Source organism: Sus scrofa, chromosome 2 (assembly GCF_000003025.6).
Source record: "Sus scrofa isolate TJ Tabasco breed Duroc chromosome 2, Sscrofa11.1, whole genome shotgun sequence".
Lineage (NCBI taxonomy): Eukaryota > Metazoa > Chordata > Mammalia > Artiodactyla > Suidae > Sus > Sus scrofa.
Window position 1 is genome coordinate 18,938,714 of NC_010444.4, and position 16,878 is coordinate 18,955,591.

At 41.1% G+C, this 16,878-nt stretch overlaps 1 protein-coding gene across 5 annotated transcripts in view; it reads right to left on the minus strand.

Annotated features, from left to right (window-relative positions):
• The window catches only part of TTC17 (tetratricopeptide repeat domain 17), a 147,147-nt gene extending 131,193 nt beyond the window's left edge, over positions 1 to 15,954 (minus strand). For all 5 annotated transcript variants that reach the window (XR_002341496.1, XR_002341497.1, XM_021083171.1 and 2 more), the window contains exon 1: positions 15,758 to 15,954. Coding sequence is in view for 3 of the 5 variants with exons in the window: in XM_021083171.1 (XP_020938830.1) it covers positions 15,758 to 15,916 (159 nt within the window). In the remaining 2 variants the exon portion in view is untranslated. The remainder of the gene's footprint in view (positions 1 to 15,757) is intronic.

The window sequence follows — 16,878 nt, forward strand, 5'->3', positions numbered from 1 at the left end:
AATAAAAACACTCCCTACAAACAAAAGTCCATGACCAGATGGCTTCTTAGGTGAATTCTATCAAACATACAAAGAAGAACTTATACCCATCCTTCTTAAACTTTTTCAAAAGGATGAAGAAGAAACATTCCCAAAGACATTCTATGAAGCCACCATCACCTTAATACCAAAAGCAAAGATACGACCAAAAAAAAAAAAAAAAAACTATAGGCCAATATCTTTGATGAACATAGATGCAAAAATTCTCGACAAAATTTTAGCCAAGAGAATCCAACAACACATAAAAAAGACCATACACCATGACCAAGTGGGATTCATCCCAAGTTCAAAAGGATGGTTCAACATACTCAAATTAATCAGTGTCATACAACACATAAACAAAAGTAAAAAACCATATGATCATCTCAATAGACGCAAAAAAGGATTTGACAAGTCCAACATCCATTCATGATAAAAATTCTTACCAAAGTGGGTATAGACAGAACGTATCTTAACATAAAAGCCATTCATGACATGTTCACAGTCAACACAACACTCAATGGAGAAAAGCCTTCCCACTAAAATCTGGAACAAGACAAGGATGCCCACTCTCACTTTTATTCAACATAGTATTGGAAGTCCTAGCCACAGCAATCAGACAAACAAATGAAATAAAAGGTATCCAAATTGGAAGAGATGAGGTAAATTTGTCACTCTATGCAGATGACATGATATTAAGGACTCCATATAAAAAACTAATAGAACTGATTAATGAACTCAGCAAAGTAGCAGGATACAAGATTAACGTCCAGAAATCAATTGCATTTCTTTCTTTCTTTTTTTTTTTTTTTGTCTTTTTGCTATTTCTTGGGCTGCTCCCGTGGCATATGGAAGTTCCCAGGCTAGGGGTTGAATCGGAGCTGTAGCCACCAGCCTACGCCAGAGCCACAGCAACGTGGGATCCGAGCCGCATCTGCAACCCATACCACAGCTCACGGCAACGCCGGATCATTAACCCACTGAGCAAGGGCAGGGACCGAACCCGCAACCTCATGGTTCCTAGTCGGATTCGTTAACCACTGCGCCATGACGGGAACTCCCAATTGCATTTCTGTACACTAACAATGAAATATTATAAAAGGAATATAAAAATACAATACCTTTTAAAATTGCACTCTAGGTGTTCCCATCATGGCGCAGTGGAAACAAATCCGACTAGGAACCATGAGGTTGCGGGTTTGGTCCCTGCCCTTGCTCAGTGGGTTAACGATCCTGCGTTGCCGTGAACTGTGGTGTAGGTTGCAGACATGGCTTGGATCCCGCGTTGCTGTGGCTCTGGCATAGGCCAGCAGCTACAGCTCCAATTCGACCCCTAGCCTGGGAACCTCCATATGCCGTGGATGCGGCCCTAAAAAGACAAAAAAATAAAAAATAAATAAAAATAATAATAAAATTGCACCCTAAATCCTTAAATACCTAGGAATAAACCTAACCAAAGAGGTGAAAAGTTTATATGCTGAAAACTATAAAACAATCAGGGAAATTAAAGAGGATTTGAAGAAACGGAAAAATATTCCATGCTACTGATGGCCATAGTACTCAAAGCAATCTATGGATTTAATGCAATCCCTATCAAGTTACCATGAAAGTTTTCATAGAACTAGAACAAGTAATCCAAAAATATATATGGATCCATAAAAGACCCAGAATTCCCAAAGCAATCCTGAGGAAAAAAACCAAGCAGGAGGCATAACTCTCCCAGACTTCAGACAATATTACAAAGCTACAGTAATCAAGACAGTGTTGTACTGGTACAAAAACAGACATACAGACCAACAGAACAGAATAGAGAACCCAGAAATAAACCCAGACGCCTATGGTTAATTAATCTTCGACAAAGAAGGAAAGAATATAAAATGGGAAAAGAACAGTCTCTTCAGCAAGCAGTGCTGGGAATAATGCACAGCCACATGTAAATCAATGCAACTAGAGCACAGCCTCACACCATGCACATAAATAAACTCAAAATGGCTTAAAGTCTTAATCATAAGACAAGACATCATAAAACTCCTGGAAGAGAACATAGGCAAAACATTCTCTGACATCAACCTTACAAATGTTTACTTAGGTCAGTCTCCCAAAGCAACAGAAATAAAAACAAAAATAAACCAATGTGACCTAATCAAACTTAAAGGCTTTTGCACAGCAAAGGAAACCATAAAAAAAAAAAAAAAAAAAAAAAAAAGACAACCTACAGAATGGGAGAAAATAGTTTCAAATGATGCAACCAACAAGGGCTTAATCTCCAAAATTCATACTCATACAACTCAACAGCAAAAAAACCAAACAACCCAAATGAAAAATGGGCAGAAGACCTGAATAGACATCTCTCCAAAGAAGACATACAGACGGCCAACAGGCACATGAAAAAATGCTCAACAACACTAATTACCGAGAAATGCAAATCAAAACTACAATAAAGTACCACCTCACACCAATCAGATGTGATGGCTGTCATTACTAAGTCTACAAATACTAGAGAGGGTGTGGAGCAAAGAGAATCCTCCTACACTGTTGGTGGGAATGTAAACTGGTACAACCGCTATGGAAAATAGTATGGAGGTACCTCAGAAAACTAAATATAGAACTACCATGTGACCCAGCAATCCCACTCCTGGACATCCATCTGGACAAAACTTTCATTGAAGAGGATTCATGCACACCTATGTTCACTGCAGCATTATTCACAACAGCCAAGACATGGAAGCAACCTAAATGTCCAACGACGGATGAGTGGATTAAGAAGATGTGGTACACATATACAATGGAATACTGCTAAGCCATAAAAAAGAACAAAATAATGCCATTTGCAGCAACATGGATAGTAGAGACTCATACTAAGTGAGAAAGACAAATATCATATGATATCATCTACATCTGGAATCTAATATACAGCACAAATAAACCTATCTACAGAAAAGAAACAAACTCATGGACATGGAGAACAGACTTGTGGTTGCCAAGGGGGAGAGGGAGGGAGTGGGAGAGGCTGGGAGTTTGGGGTTAGTAGATGCAAACTATTGTATTTGGAGTGGGTACGTAATGAGATCCTGCTGTACAGCACAGGGAACTATATCTAAGCGATTGTGATGGAACGTGATGGAGGACAATGTGAGAAAAAGAATATATATATATAGATATATGTATAACTGGGTCCCCTTGCTGTACAGCAGAAATTGACAGAACACTGTAAATCAACTACAATAAAAATTTTTTTTACAAAAGGAGGATGAGAATAACATACAGACACTACTGGATATAAAATAGATAATTAATAAGGACCTACATATAGTACAGGAAAATCTACTCAATAGTCTATAATAACCTATATGGGAAAAAAGAATGGATGTATAACTGATTCACTATGCTGTACATCTGAAACTAATATAACACTGTAAATCAACTATACTCCAATAACATATTTTTTAACAATTTGTGCTCTTTTTAACAATATTATGATGAATATCTTTACACCTAAATTTTTTCGACAGCTGTCTATTCCCTTCCTAGAACAAAAACCGTTACGTTAAAGGGACTGCACTTTTAAATTTACATTTGTCACTAGCTTTCTCCAGAATAAATGAATCAACTGAAATTCCTAACAACGGTCAGTGAGTTTTTATACACTCTTAAGAACACAAGAAAAAGCATAAAAACATTTTAATCTTTCTGTTGGCCACACATACTTCTTTTGTGTACTTATAAAAAAAAAATCTTTATCATTGCCTATTTTAAAATCCATCTGACAGTTTATATATCATCGCTTATGAATGGTGGTTTCTAGTTGGTGGGACTCCAGATGATTATTCTCATTTGTGTTTTCTGACTTTTCTTCAGTGAACACATATAATTAAATTTATATAAAGTATTTCTTTTTCTAAAGTGCTATGAACAGGTCATCTTGTTAAAGTGAAACTTTAGAAGAGTTCCTGTTGTGGTGCAGCAGAAACAAATGACTAAAAACCATGAGGATGCTGGTTCAATCCCTGGCCTCCTTCAGTGGGTAAAAGGATCCGGCATTGCTATGAGCTGTGGTAAGACACGGCTCAGGTCCCACGTTGCTGTGGCTGTGGTGAAGGCCAGAAGCTGCAGCTCTGATTCGACCCCAAGCCTGGGAATTTCCACGTGCCTCTGGTGCAGCCCTAAAAAGAAAGAAAGAAAAGAAACTTTAGAGCACTCCGTAACACATTTTACCGTATTATAATAACAACAACAACAACAACAACAAACTATAATGACAAGTATAAGCTCAGATCTGAGGAATAACCCTGTAGCTTTTCTTTATACATTCCTGGGAAAAAAATCCCTCTCAGATATTGGGCAAGGCAAACACTCAAAAAGGCAACATCTACAGCATTTTCTTATTCCTTTCTCCGCTTAGATTTTTATCTTTATCTCAAACCTAGTTGGCCATTTTCAAATGATTGACTAAGGAGCCCTCACCTCTGTGATCCTATCAGGCTGAAACAGTGGCAACAAGATGAGTTTTAGAGAGACAGAATGAGAGAGGCAGAAAAGTCTGCTGTCTGACTTTGTATTCATCTCTCTCTAGGATTCAAGTCTGTCATGGACGTTAGTCTTGAATCCTAGGTCTAGAGAAGTGTTATGGCACAAAATACTAGCTCAGCTTCAGTTTTGGGGGTTTTTTTGTTTTGATTTGGTTTTGGGGTTTTTCTTTTTCTTTTTTTTTTTTTTTGGTCTTTTTAGGGCCACACCTGTGGCAAATGAAGGTTCAAACCCTGGGAAGGGTAGGGGTCGAATTGGAGCCTGTCACTGCAGGCCTATGCCACACCACAGCCACACACAGCCAGGTTGGATCCAACTTACACCACAGCTCATGCCAACGCTGGATCCTTAACCCACTGAGCAAGCCCAGGGATTGAACATGCGTCGTCCTCATAGATACTAATCAGATTCGTTTCCACTGAGTCACAAGGGGAACTCCAGTATTTTTCTTTTTCCTTCAGAGCTTCAGCTCTTAAGAGACACTTACACAGGTTCCTGGCTATAATAACTGTCAAAACTTTAATATGGAACATAAACAGAACTTTTACTAGAAAAATTTAATTGTATGAGATCAATAAAATACTATTGGTATGAACTGTCGAGATTAGGAAATATTTTCATTAAAGATGACTTTTTTCCCTCTTAGAGTACCTGTAGAGTATTTTAATGAAAAATTAAAAACCAGTCTCAATTTTATAGAATACCAAGTCACCAAAATAAAATTAAACTTTAAATAAATAAAAATCTTGAATCTTAACCATTACATGAATTTTTATGGCCTCATATCCCTATTTTCTAAAGTTACCTTCAATTTAAACTCACATAAAGTAATGTACATATTTGAGGTATATTACATAGCTATAATCTAGATTTGAACATGAACAGCCAATTTTACTAGAACATTCATGTCAAACAATCACCATTTTCCTAACTTATGAGTAACCATTTTCAACATTAACAACTAATGAACAACTTCTTATAAAAGTGTTATCAGTCTACATTTTCTGATTTATGTCACCAGGAAATATACAAATGACAATGAATAAAGTAGACAATTCACAGCTTTAAAAGGAAAGAAAATAAAACACTGGATCAGGATAGAAGAGTCATGAATATTTCTCATTTGTATACTTAAGATATTCCTGTAAACACAGAAACAGTGTAGCTGTACAGTTAGAGCACTTTTTTTTTTTTTTTTTTGTCTTTTTTTAGCTATTTCTTGGGCCGCTCCTGCGGCATATGGAGGTTCCCAGGCTAGGGGTCGAATCGGAGCTGTAGCCACCGGCCTACGCCAGAGCCACAGCAACGCGGGATCCGAGCCGCGTCTCCAACTTACACCACAGCTCACGGCAACGCCGGATCCTTAACTCACTGAGCAAGGGCTCAGTGACCGCAACCTCATGGTTCCTAGTTGGATTCGTTAACCACTGCGCCACGACGGGAACTCCAGTTAGAGCACATTTATAGGTAACTCAGAAGTGACTCTCATTCCAGCAGCAAATACTGAACACAGAACAATGGCCCAACAAAGAGGTCCATGTCATAATTCCCAGAACATTTGAACATGCCGTTACACAGCAAAAGGGAATTAAGGTTGCTGACAGAGTTTAAGGCTGCTAGTCAGATCACCTTAATTAAGAAAGTCTCACCTGGATTATACGGCGGGGGGGGGGGGGGAGTGGCGGGGGAGCAATGCAATCACAGCATCCTTAAAAGTGGAATACGGAAGTCAGGAGAGGGATAAGATTGCTGGCTTTGAAGATGCAAAAAAAAAAAAAAAAAAAAAAAAGGAGGGGGGAGGTCACAAGCCAAGAAATATGGGTAGCTTTCAGAAACTGGAAAGGGCAAGGAAATGGACCCTCCCCTAGAACCTCCAGAAAGATAAGCAGTGCTGCCATCCCTTCGATCTGAGCTAGTGAAATAAATACAGGTTGTACTTCTAACATACACAACAGTAAGACAATAAATTTATGCTGTTTTAAGCCACTAAATTTGTGGTAATTTTTTATGGCAGCAATAGAAAACGAATACAATTATCCACTAAGTACCAGAAATAATGCCAGGCCCTATGGTGATGAAAAAAACATGTGTGAGCTTAAACAGAGAGGTGCTATGGACTGAACTGTGCTCCCCTCAAAAACTCTTATGTTAAAGCCCTAACTTCCAATGTGATAACTGGAAACTGGGCATTTGGGAGGTAATCAGATTAGATGAGGTCATGAGGTTGAGGCCCTCATGCTGGGACTGGTGCTCTTATAAGTGGAGATATCAGAGAGCTTGTTTTCCCTTTTTCCCTACAATGCTAGGACATAGCAAGATGCAGGTGTCTGCAAACCAGAAAGAGAGCCTTCACTAGCACCCAACCATGCTGGCTGTTACTCTGATGGGACCTCCAGCCTCCAGAACTGTGAGAAAATAAACCTTGGTTGTTTAAGTCACCAGTTTATGGCATTCTGTTACAGCAGCCCAAGATAAGACAGATTTGTCAATCAAATATTGGAAACACTAAAATCGGTGCCAGAAATTGAATTTTCTCATTATTCAGGTGAGGGCAAACTCAAAAGCCAGGAAATTACACTGCTATTTCATACTGGAAATTGCTGCTGTAAAAGAGACAACTGGATAAAGTTCAACTGGATTACTCATGAAAACATTAGTAATATAACAAAAAAAGAAAAAAGTAGCATCAACTGTGGGGGAAAAGAAATCAGCTTGACTAATCTCTTTCATTGTAGTCTCAACAAGATCTAAGTCTTATGAAGTGAATAAAAACTAATGGTGAGGCAAAATGTTTCCAGTTGTGCATTTTAAAAAAACTATGTGTTTGCAAACACATAGAAACTTTTTGGAAGAATATATAAATAATTCAGATTGTTTCTAGGAAGAAGGACTGTGTGTAGTTCTGAAAGTTTCACTTTTCATTTGATTACATACTAAATAGCATGAAAAAATTTCAACAGTTATCATATATTTTATAATTTAAAATTTTAAAATTGAAAAAATTTTTAAAAGAAAAATTTTGATTTTTGATGAGTATTTGCTTTACAAATAAAACTACAGAAATATTTTTCTTTACGTCAGTAGCAATGTTTAGCACTATAGAAAAGAGAACTAGGTTTAGAATCAGATCTGAGCTTGAGTTCACATTCTGCTACTTCCTACATGCATGGCCTTGGGCATGGAATTTAACCACATTCCACCTAAATTTACTTAACAGAGAGAAGATCAATATCCACATCCTAGTGGGTATGTATGATGATAAAATTAGATAATGAACAAGAAAATACTGAGTAAAGTGTTCAGTAAAATACAGATATTAAATTATTTTTATTAAAATAAAAGTCACTTGTTGATATCCTAAGTTAGAGTCACTTCCATGTATGACTGCATAAAATGCAAACTCTACCAAGGCAAAGACTATATCTTCCTCCCAACTTTATTTCAAGTACCTAATACAGAAAGTATCCAGTATGTGTTCAATGAGTGAGCTAAATGTGCCAAGTGCAGCAATGGGCACACAAAAAGCACTTAGCAAATGCTTGCTTTAATAAAAACATTCCTGACTTCATTTGACCCCTTTTGACATGTACCACTCTCTTGGGTTCTGATGAAGATTAATTACCAATCTCAATTCCCCACCAAGCAATTAGAAGGAAAGTGAAAAGGCCTGACCATTGGGGGTGGGGCTTCTTGCCAGTCATCTGATTTTAAATAACTAAGCTCCTCGGGGGAAAGTGAAGACTGAAAACATCAGTAAAAAAAAAATACATAAATGAGTTATTTTCAAAAGTTAGACTCATGAAGTAGTTACTACTGACTAAACAAGTACACAAAGCACAACATGATCTGTCCAGTGTGAATTCCTAACAGTATGTCTTGAAAGCAAAATATAAAGTAACTTACCTAAATTTATACAATATTCAATTAACTTAAATAACATCACAATCTCAAATATGAGTTCTTTGAACATATCATAAAAGATATGTTGGAGACATAACAAATCCAAAATAGCCAACAGGAAAGTAGATCATCCGCTTTACAACTCTGGTTTAGAAATACCACGTTCTTAGAAAAGTCTTATTGTCTAGACCTTTTTTTTTTTTTTTGCTATTTCTTGGGCCGCTCCCACGGCATATGGAGGTTCCCAGGCTAGGGGGTCTAATTGGAGCTGTAGCCACCGGCCTACGCCAGAGCCACAGCAACGCGGGATCCGAGCCGCGTCTGCAACCTACACCACAGCTCACGGCAGCGCCGGATCGTTAACCCACTGAGCAAGGGCAGGGACCGAACCCGCAACCTCATGGTTCCTAGTTGGATTCGTTAACCACTGCGCCACGATGGGAACTCCCTGTCTAGACCTTTTATTGTTAACAGGGAGAATGAATGAATTAGCTTGCCCTCTTTAAAGTAAATGCATCTCCTCCCCTGGACTATTAAAACAATGGAGGCCCTTCAGTACGCTGATATGAGATGCAGGAGCTAATACAGGAATAATTATTGCTTGAATATACAAATATGTACATACTCTCTCTTTCATGCAAACAGTATCTCCTCAATGTACATCATGAGTCAGGCACTGTTTTAGGCACTAGGGTTACTTAATTGAACAAAACAAAGTTGTTGCCTTCATAGAGCTTATGTTCTTATAGAAAGACAGATAATAAAGTATATATTACAATATAGCGCCAGTAACAAATACTATGAAGAAAAATAAGAGTAAGAAAACAGAGTAATGGGAAGAGATACAGTTTTAGCTTGGTCAGAAAATTGGTGACATGAGAACAGAGACTTAAAAGAAGAGAAAGGATGAGCCATGAAGATGTCTGCAAAAGAGTGTTTTAGGCAGAAGATGTAGCAAGAGCAAAGATCTTGGTGAATCCAAATCAGGTGAACCTGGTACCCTGGAAACCACCTGAAGGCCAGTATGGCTGAAACACAGCACACAAGAAGGAGAGGAGTATCCAGGGCAGAGAGGTGGCCAGGGGCGAGGTCCCAGATCCTGCAGGGGTTACATGCCACGGTGAAAACTAGGTCTTACTGCTTAAGTGTGATGGGAAACCACTGAAGGTTTTCTGCTACTCTCTGATTCCCTTCCCCTATGACCCCTAAAGGAGTGGCATGAACAAAACTTATTTTTTCAAAGATCACTTTGGCTCTGTGGGGAGAAAAGACTCTATGGGCCAAACACAGAAGTAAGGAGAACAGTTAGGAGTCTACTAAATAGGTTCAGGAGAGAGATGAAGATAGTCTGGATTAGAGTTGTAAAAGTAGATGCAGAAAGACATGGCGGGATTCAGAATACATTTTGGAAGTTAAGTTGACACGCTGTTGATAGACTACATACGAGATATAAGAAAATGAAAAGTCAAGGAAGATACATAGATTCTGGGCCTGAACAATTTGGTAATTGGTGTGGTGGGCTGGGACATTAAGAGTTCAGTTTAGGACATGATGTGCTCACGGTGTCTATTCGACAGCTAAGTGGAGATATTGAGTAGGCAGCTGGATACCTGAATCTGGAGTACAGTGAGACACCTACACATAGGATTTGGGGACTGCAGATAAATGTATTTTATGCCATGAGACTGCATAAGGTTGTCTGATGAGCCCATGTACAGAGGGAAGAAAAGGGGCACACCAATACTTAAGACTTACAAAGAAAAAAAGAATTCAGCAGAAGAGAGAAAGTCGGGGCCAAGGATTTAGAAGGATTGTACCTTCTTTTTTCTTTTCTTTTCTTTTTTTTTTTTTTTTGTCTTTTTAGGACCACATCCAAGGCATATGGGGGTTCTCAGGCTAGGGGTCGAATCAGAGTTGTAGCCTCTGGCCTGCACCACCACAACAGCAACACGGGATCTGAACCACATCTGCGACCTACACCACAGCTCACGGCAACACCAGATCTTTAACCCACTGAGCAAGGCCAGGGATCGAACCTGTGTACTCATGGATACTAGTCAGATTCATTTCCACTGAGCCACGACTGGAACTCCCAGGATTGTACATTCTGGTAGTTAGGTAAGAAAACAGTTCAAGAAAGTATGAAGACAAATGCCTGGTGGCTAAGAGGTTAAAGTAAGATGAATGAGAACTGAGCACCAAATTTGGTAATATGGAAGGCTCTGGGTATCTTGATAAGAGTTGTGGAGATGGAGTTTTCTTGTGGCACAGTGGGTTAAGGATCCCGTGTTGTCATTTCAGCAGCTCAGGTCACTACTCTGGCAAGGGTGTGATCCCTGGCCCAGGAACTTTTACATGCTGTGTGTATGGCCAAAACAAGAAAAAAAAGAGTTGTGGGGATGAAAGACTGGTTGGACTGGGTTTATAAGAGACCTACATGAAGAGATAAAGGAGAGTCTGTGAGTACAGACAACCCTGCTGATGTGTCTGGCCATAAAAGAGCCACACAGCAGAGGAATCCCCCTTGCTCCTGCCCTCATGGAGTACAGCTGAGATGCAGGCACTGCTCACACCAGGCTCCCTGCACTTTGGAGTGCAAAGCTGTTCTAATTTTTGACCTGGCCTGCTGGTAAGCCCTCTTATTCCTCGCTGTCAGGGTGCCTTCTGTTCACTTCCACCAGAGCTGCTTCCAAACTGCAACTGCTGGCCCCACAGATGATCCTCATCCCTCTTCAGCAGTGCAGGTGCCAGTTCCCAACTACCTTGCCTCAGCCCTTTCCGATTCTTCTTCTGCTTTTCTTGTTTATCATTTTCTGGTCTTTTCTCCATACTTTTTTATGTCTGAGCGATAGCTGACCTTTTTAGATATAACATCAGTGACGAAGAGGATGACTTTCTTTGCATACACAGCCTGACCACAACAGAGAGGCAAGAGTAATCTCTGAAATCATGGCTCTGACCTATGTACGGCACCATTTCTGAAGGCCTCGGGGCTGATTCACTGGTGGTTTAAGTGGAGATTTAAAGATCTTCCAGAAGGTCTGAGACTTCCTTGAAGCTAGTCCCCAGATAACTACACATTGACTCATTTAGAAAAGGGTAATTTCCTAAAAAGTAGGCACCACTTCTCACACTTCCTTACATCATCCATTCAATAGATATTATTGTAGCCTATGTGATTAAGCAGTGTGAGGGTTGCTAGAGTTGCAGAGAAGATGGATATAGCCACTTCCTTCATGGAGTATACAATAGTCTCGTAGGGTATTTACGTAAGTAAACAGACACAACATGGTATGGTAAATGCTTTCATAAAGGAATGCAGGAGGCTCTGAAAGTGAACTGAAAGAACAACTTACTCAATGTGTGCATCAGAGAAGCCTCCCTAAGAAAGTGATATTTAAGTTTGTGAAGAATGTGAGTTAGTCAAAGCAAGACTTTGGTCGGGGGTGGGAGGTGGAAAACATGCACAAAGGTCCAGAAGCGAGCAAAAACAGAGCATATTTGGGGATAATGTATGACAAAAGTATGGCTAAGTGCGTATGTGTATATACTTTGAGGTGAGAGTGGGGCACTCAAGGATAAGGAGAGACAGGTTAGAAAGTAGGGCCAGATCACAAGACATACTAGCGAACCTGTACCATATCCTGGGAGGCATACCAACCTGTTAAAGGTAGATTTCCTTGGGGAGTAAGAATGTGTAGAGGTAGTAGGACTTTATTTCTTTAAATACTCCCATAATGTCAAATATTTATTTTTTACAACGCCACACATCACTTCTGTCCTTCAAATTTTTAATTAAACAAAAACAATTAAGGTTTTAAAAGATTAATTGCACTGTGCAGAAAATGGACTGGAAGTAGGACACGACTAGAAGCAGGAAGAGCAGTTAGGAAGCTGTGGTGATTAATTAGGTGACCAGAATTAGAGTAATGATAGTGGCTATGGAAGGAAGTAAAATATAATTAGAAAGTAAAACTGAAAGATGTTGGAAAGGAAGAGGAAGAAATTTAAAAGGATAACTAGATTTCTGATGTGGACAAATAGGTAGATGGCGAATGGTGGTATCTTTAAGTTTTGGAAAATAGGGCATGACACAGGTGTACGTGTAAAACTGAGTTTAGATTTGGTCATATTAAGCTTTTAGTACCTAGAGAACATACATAAGGAGTTAAAAGTTAACAAAGAAGTCTTGAATTTATAACTCTGGAGAAAAAAATCCGAGTTTAGAAAGATATGTAGATATTCCCAGCATATACATGGTAACTTAAGTCCTGGGAAAGGATGAAATTGCCCAGGTATATGTAGAGAGTAAAAAGCCTGCACCAAAAGCTGGAGGATCTAAAAGCCAAATCTAAAACTGAATTTCTCAAAATGATCTGTGACCCATCTGCATCATAATATCCTGATGAGTTTGATAAAAATGTAGAAAACTTGGCTCCACCACCAACCTAATGAATCAAACAGTCTGAGACCTGGGAATCTGAATTTTAAGCAGGCATCCCAGATTATTTTTGTGTAAAGTTTGAGAACCACGTCTTGAAGTGGAGGGGGAAGAATTAAAAAAAAACAAAAAAACAAAACAAAAAAACAAAAACAAAAAACAAAAAACACCAGTTAAGAATGAGTTGTTCTCTGCTCACTCCTAAAGAAAAATGAGAATTTTGTGTCACAGTAGCCAATGGAACAGGGCACACCCTTCAAAGCACAGTGGGGTGGAGTTCTGTTGTGGCTCAGCAGGTTAAGAATCCAACTAGCATCCATGAGGATTCGCGTTTGATCCCTGTCCTCACTCAGTGGGTTAAGGATCTGGTGTTGCTATGGCATAGGCTGGGGGCTACAGCTCTGACTTAACCCCTAGGCTGAGAACTTCCATATGCTTCGACTGCAGCCCTAAAAAGAGAGACAGACAGACAAAGAAAGAGGAGTTCCCCTCGTGGCGCAAAGGAAATGAATCGACTAGGAACCATGAGGTTTTGGGTTCGATCCCTGGCCGTGCTCAGCCGGTTAAGGATCCAGCGTTGCAGTGAGCTGTGGTGTAGGTCGCAGATGAGGCTCAGACCTGGCGTTGCTGTGGCTCTGGTGTAGGCCAGCAGCTACAGCTTCGATTAGATCCCTAGCCTGGGAACCTCTATATGCTGTGGGCGCAGTCTTCAAAAGACAAAAGACAAAAAAACAGAAAGCAAGCAAGAAAGAAATCTTGCTTTCCTAACTTTAAGCCTAACTACTTACTGCAGGGGTGACCTGAAATTGATCCAGAAGATTCTTTCTTTAGATTTCTCCTTTTCTCAAGCAAGTTATCAGTAACCCCTACCTTTTCCCACTAAAACACGTATCACATGTAAAACATGTAACACGTATACAATGTGCAAAAAGAAGTGATGTGTTAAAACACAAAAACCAAATCAGATTCTACTTTGCCATTGCAATGTCCAGCATATAATACATTTCTGCCAGCTTTCACTTTTTAGATGGACTCTTTCTCAGCTGAGTAGCAGGACATCAAAATGGGAAGGAGAAGTCAATGGTCGGGGAGTATACATAGCTGTGAACCCAAACAATACTGTAAAGAGCCAACAGGAGAAGGGCTCCTCAAAATGCAGCAGGAGTGACTAAATTCCATGTCGCCCTTCATAAAGGCCTCGGAGAAAAACCACCATCAGGAAACAGAAGAAGGACAGAAGCAACCAGGATTCACACAAGATATCCAATCTTTTGTTAGAGATAAACCTGTAGTGGTGTCTAGGGTTTCTGAGACACACATACATACTTTAAATCTCAGCTGGAAAGGTCATGAAAAGAAAATGTTTCTTTCTTTTTTTTTTTTTTTTTGATCTTTTGTAGGGCTGCTCCTGCGGCATATGGAGGTTCCCAGGCTAGGGGTCGAATCGGAGCTGTAGCCGCTGGCCTACGCCAGAGTCACAGAAACACGAGATCTGAGCTGCATCCGTGACCTACACCTCAAGGCAATGCTGGATCCTTAAGGCACTGAGCAAGGCCAGGGATTGAACCCGCAATCTCATGGTTCCTAGTCGGAATCTTAACAACTGAGCCACTACCGGAACTCCAAGAAAATATTTCTAATGTAAGTTGGGTATAGATAAAAAGCCACCCAGTAGAAAGTCTTTTCTCAGCTATACAGTGAAAACCTCTCACCAATACCATTGCTGGCTTTTAAACTGTTTCACTCATTCATTACATTTGAAATAAAATTTGTCCTCACATGGTGAATCTAAATGTGACCCTCACTTTACACAAAAGTAAACTTTGTACTGTGCTCCTATTACCATTCTTTACACACAAGCCTAGGTCAAGTACTTTCACGAGACAACAGCTAATACATTACAGATTAGTGGGATAAATTGCATGGGGTACACATGTCACTTTCTAAATGTTTCCTGGACTTCTCAGGAATGTTCTCAAGGGCTGGCAGTCACTAAGTTTACAAGTTTCTGTAGCAGAACACAAACATACACAGGCACTCTTTAGGCATCACCAGGACTCACAAAATGCAGGCCATCACAAAGTTATGTAAGAAAAGCCGCCTCTCCCCTGAGGAATTAATTCAACCTGACAAGAATCCGGGAAATTGCACATCCTCCTTGAGGGGTTGGGTCACAGGAACTAGGTAAAGAAACAATGCAAAGAACACTGGGAAAGGAGGGCAGTTTACAGCCGAAAAGATGCAGGCAACGCCACCAGAGGCATCCTTAAGTATTCCTTTGGAAGGAGAGTATGCGTGTTGTCTCTAATGAGCCCCTGTTGACCCAGGTAACGGAACTAGCTGAAACCACCACAGCTTGACACGAATTCCAGCACATGGGAGAGCAAACTGGGGGAAGTTAGATGACATTAGATGACACACTGCCTGGGGGTGCCAAAGCTGTCACCGCCCTGGGACTCGCTGGGACTGCCGCACACCCGGGCGCTGCCACCTGCTTTCTACTTCCTCAGGGAGGGCTGGTGACGCGTGGGCCCTAGAGGCACCAGAGGAGGAATAATGAATCTGGTTTCTAAAGCTGGAGCGCCAGAAAATGTCCCCAGGGCCCGACCCCCCACAACCATGCGATTCTTCCCGAGGGGCGCAAGACCTCAGGGGTGGAAGCCGGAGAACTTCCAGGTGGCCAAGGCGAGGGCCAGGACACCAGTGGGGAGGGGACTGAGCCGGGTCCAAGCTCAGGGGTCGCCCGGGCCGCGACATCGGGACCGTGGGAAGGTAGGCTGGGGGCGGGGCCGCGCGGAGCCAAAAGCCAGGGCCTGGCTAAGGAATCCCCCCGGGCGAGGCGGGCGCGGGCGGAGACACCCTGGCCGCTACCTGCTGCTGAATCTTCCCGTCCTCTGTGACGACCCAGTGCGTGGTGGCGAAGGCCCCTCGAGTTGCCACACTCAGCAAGGCGGAAAGGCTGAGGAACCAGCCTGGGCTGGAACACGGCGGCAGCTCGCACCGGCCGCGGACCCCTACTGCCGCCGCCATCTTGCCCCCCCAAGCCCGGCCACTCACACCGGAAGCGGAAACGGGTCCTCGCGGCTCGCCATCTTGGTGAGGTCGGCGCTGGAGGAGGAGGAGTCGAGGGGGCGCTGTCCGGGGGATAGTCTGATCCCTCGGCCTTGATTTGGGCAACCGCTAAGCGTGGCCTCCGGCGCTGACCCGGTTTGGCTTCAGGTCGGAGACCACTTTGTTATTGTTTTCCTGTGCGCGATAAGATCTTGGAGCGTGAGAACCAGAGGGAGAGAAAAGTAGTGTTCAATTTGGAAGCTAAATCACACCGAGAAGACTCAGAATGTATCTGTGTACATACGTACATTATTTTTTTCCTCTCATCTTTGGTTTAAAGAAACTATTTTTTATTTCTGATTGTGCCAAATGGTTTGGAAATAAAAAGTGTCCTTTCAAAACACCTAAAGGAAGGGATAGGTTTTTCTTTTATTCTTAAAGTCCCGAAATAGTGGGAGCTTCCGAATTGGGAGGTTGTTAGTACAGGGCCGCGCTGTCCAGTAGAAATGTAATACGAGCCGTGAACCCCAATGTAATTTAAAAAAGAAAAAAGAAAAGAAAAAGAAAAAGGATAGATTAACTAAAGTTTAACTCATTTTGTACAATATAGTCTCAGTTTAGTGTGAAATCTATAGAAATTACTGAGATGAATTTATTTTTGTACCAAGTCTTCGAGAACAGTTTGTAATTTACACGTACAGCTCATCTAAATTCACAGTAGCCAGATTTCAGAGCTACACATGGCTAGTGGCTACCTTATTGAGCATCAAAGGTCTAGCTAGATCTGGAGACCAGCAGCAGTGGCATCACCTGGGAGCATATTAGAAAAGCACATCGTTGGCTCTTTTTCCCCATCAGATTCCACCTTTTAACAAGAGTCCCAGGTGACTGGTATGTACATTAAAGTTTGAGAAGCACTTCTTTCTAGTGAACCAACAGGT